This window comes from Penaeus monodon, chromosome 27 (assembly GCF_015228065.2).
Source record: "Penaeus monodon isolate SGIC_2016 chromosome 27, NSTDA_Pmon_1, whole genome shotgun sequence".
In the NCBI taxonomy this organism is placed as follows: domain Eukaryota; kingdom Metazoa; phylum Arthropoda; class Malacostraca; order Decapoda; family Penaeidae; genus Penaeus; species Penaeus monodon.
Window position 1 is genome coordinate 15,425,968 of NC_051412.1, and position 333 is coordinate 15,426,300.

Here is a 333-nt window from a genome sequence, read left to right on the forward strand (position 1 = left end):
CAACCCCGTTTCTCGGGCGCCATTTCTTAGCGCAAGAGAGCCTCACCTGCACGTGCGGCGCCCCCGGGTACTTGGCCTGGAAGAGAGGCCCTCCGGAGTCCCCGCTGCAGGAGTCTTTGAAGCCAACCCCTCCGAAGCACACCTGCGGGGGGGGGGATTTACGTTTTGTTTATTTATTTTTTATCACTTTTATCATCTTATTTGTATCCATCTATTTTCTCTGCTCTTAATCAGTTTTCTTCATACCATTATAACTATTCTCGCCATTATCATCATGATGAAGCTACACATTTTAGTCTCATTTAAAATTTACCTGATTCCTTTTTTCAAGTG

General features: G+C 45.6%; 1 protein-coding gene across 1 annotated transcript in view; it reads right to left on the minus strand.

Moving 5' to 3' along the window:
- Positions 1 to 333, minus strand: part of LOC119590614 (phenoloxidase-activating factor 3-like) — a 5,929-nt gene that overhangs the window by 565 nt on the left and 5,031 nt on the right. Inside the window, exon 8 of the mRNA XM_037939293.1 lies at positions 47 to 142. Coding sequence (XP_037795221.1) covers positions 47 to 142 — 96 coding nt within the window. The remainder of the gene's footprint in view (positions 1 to 46; positions 143 to 333) is intronic.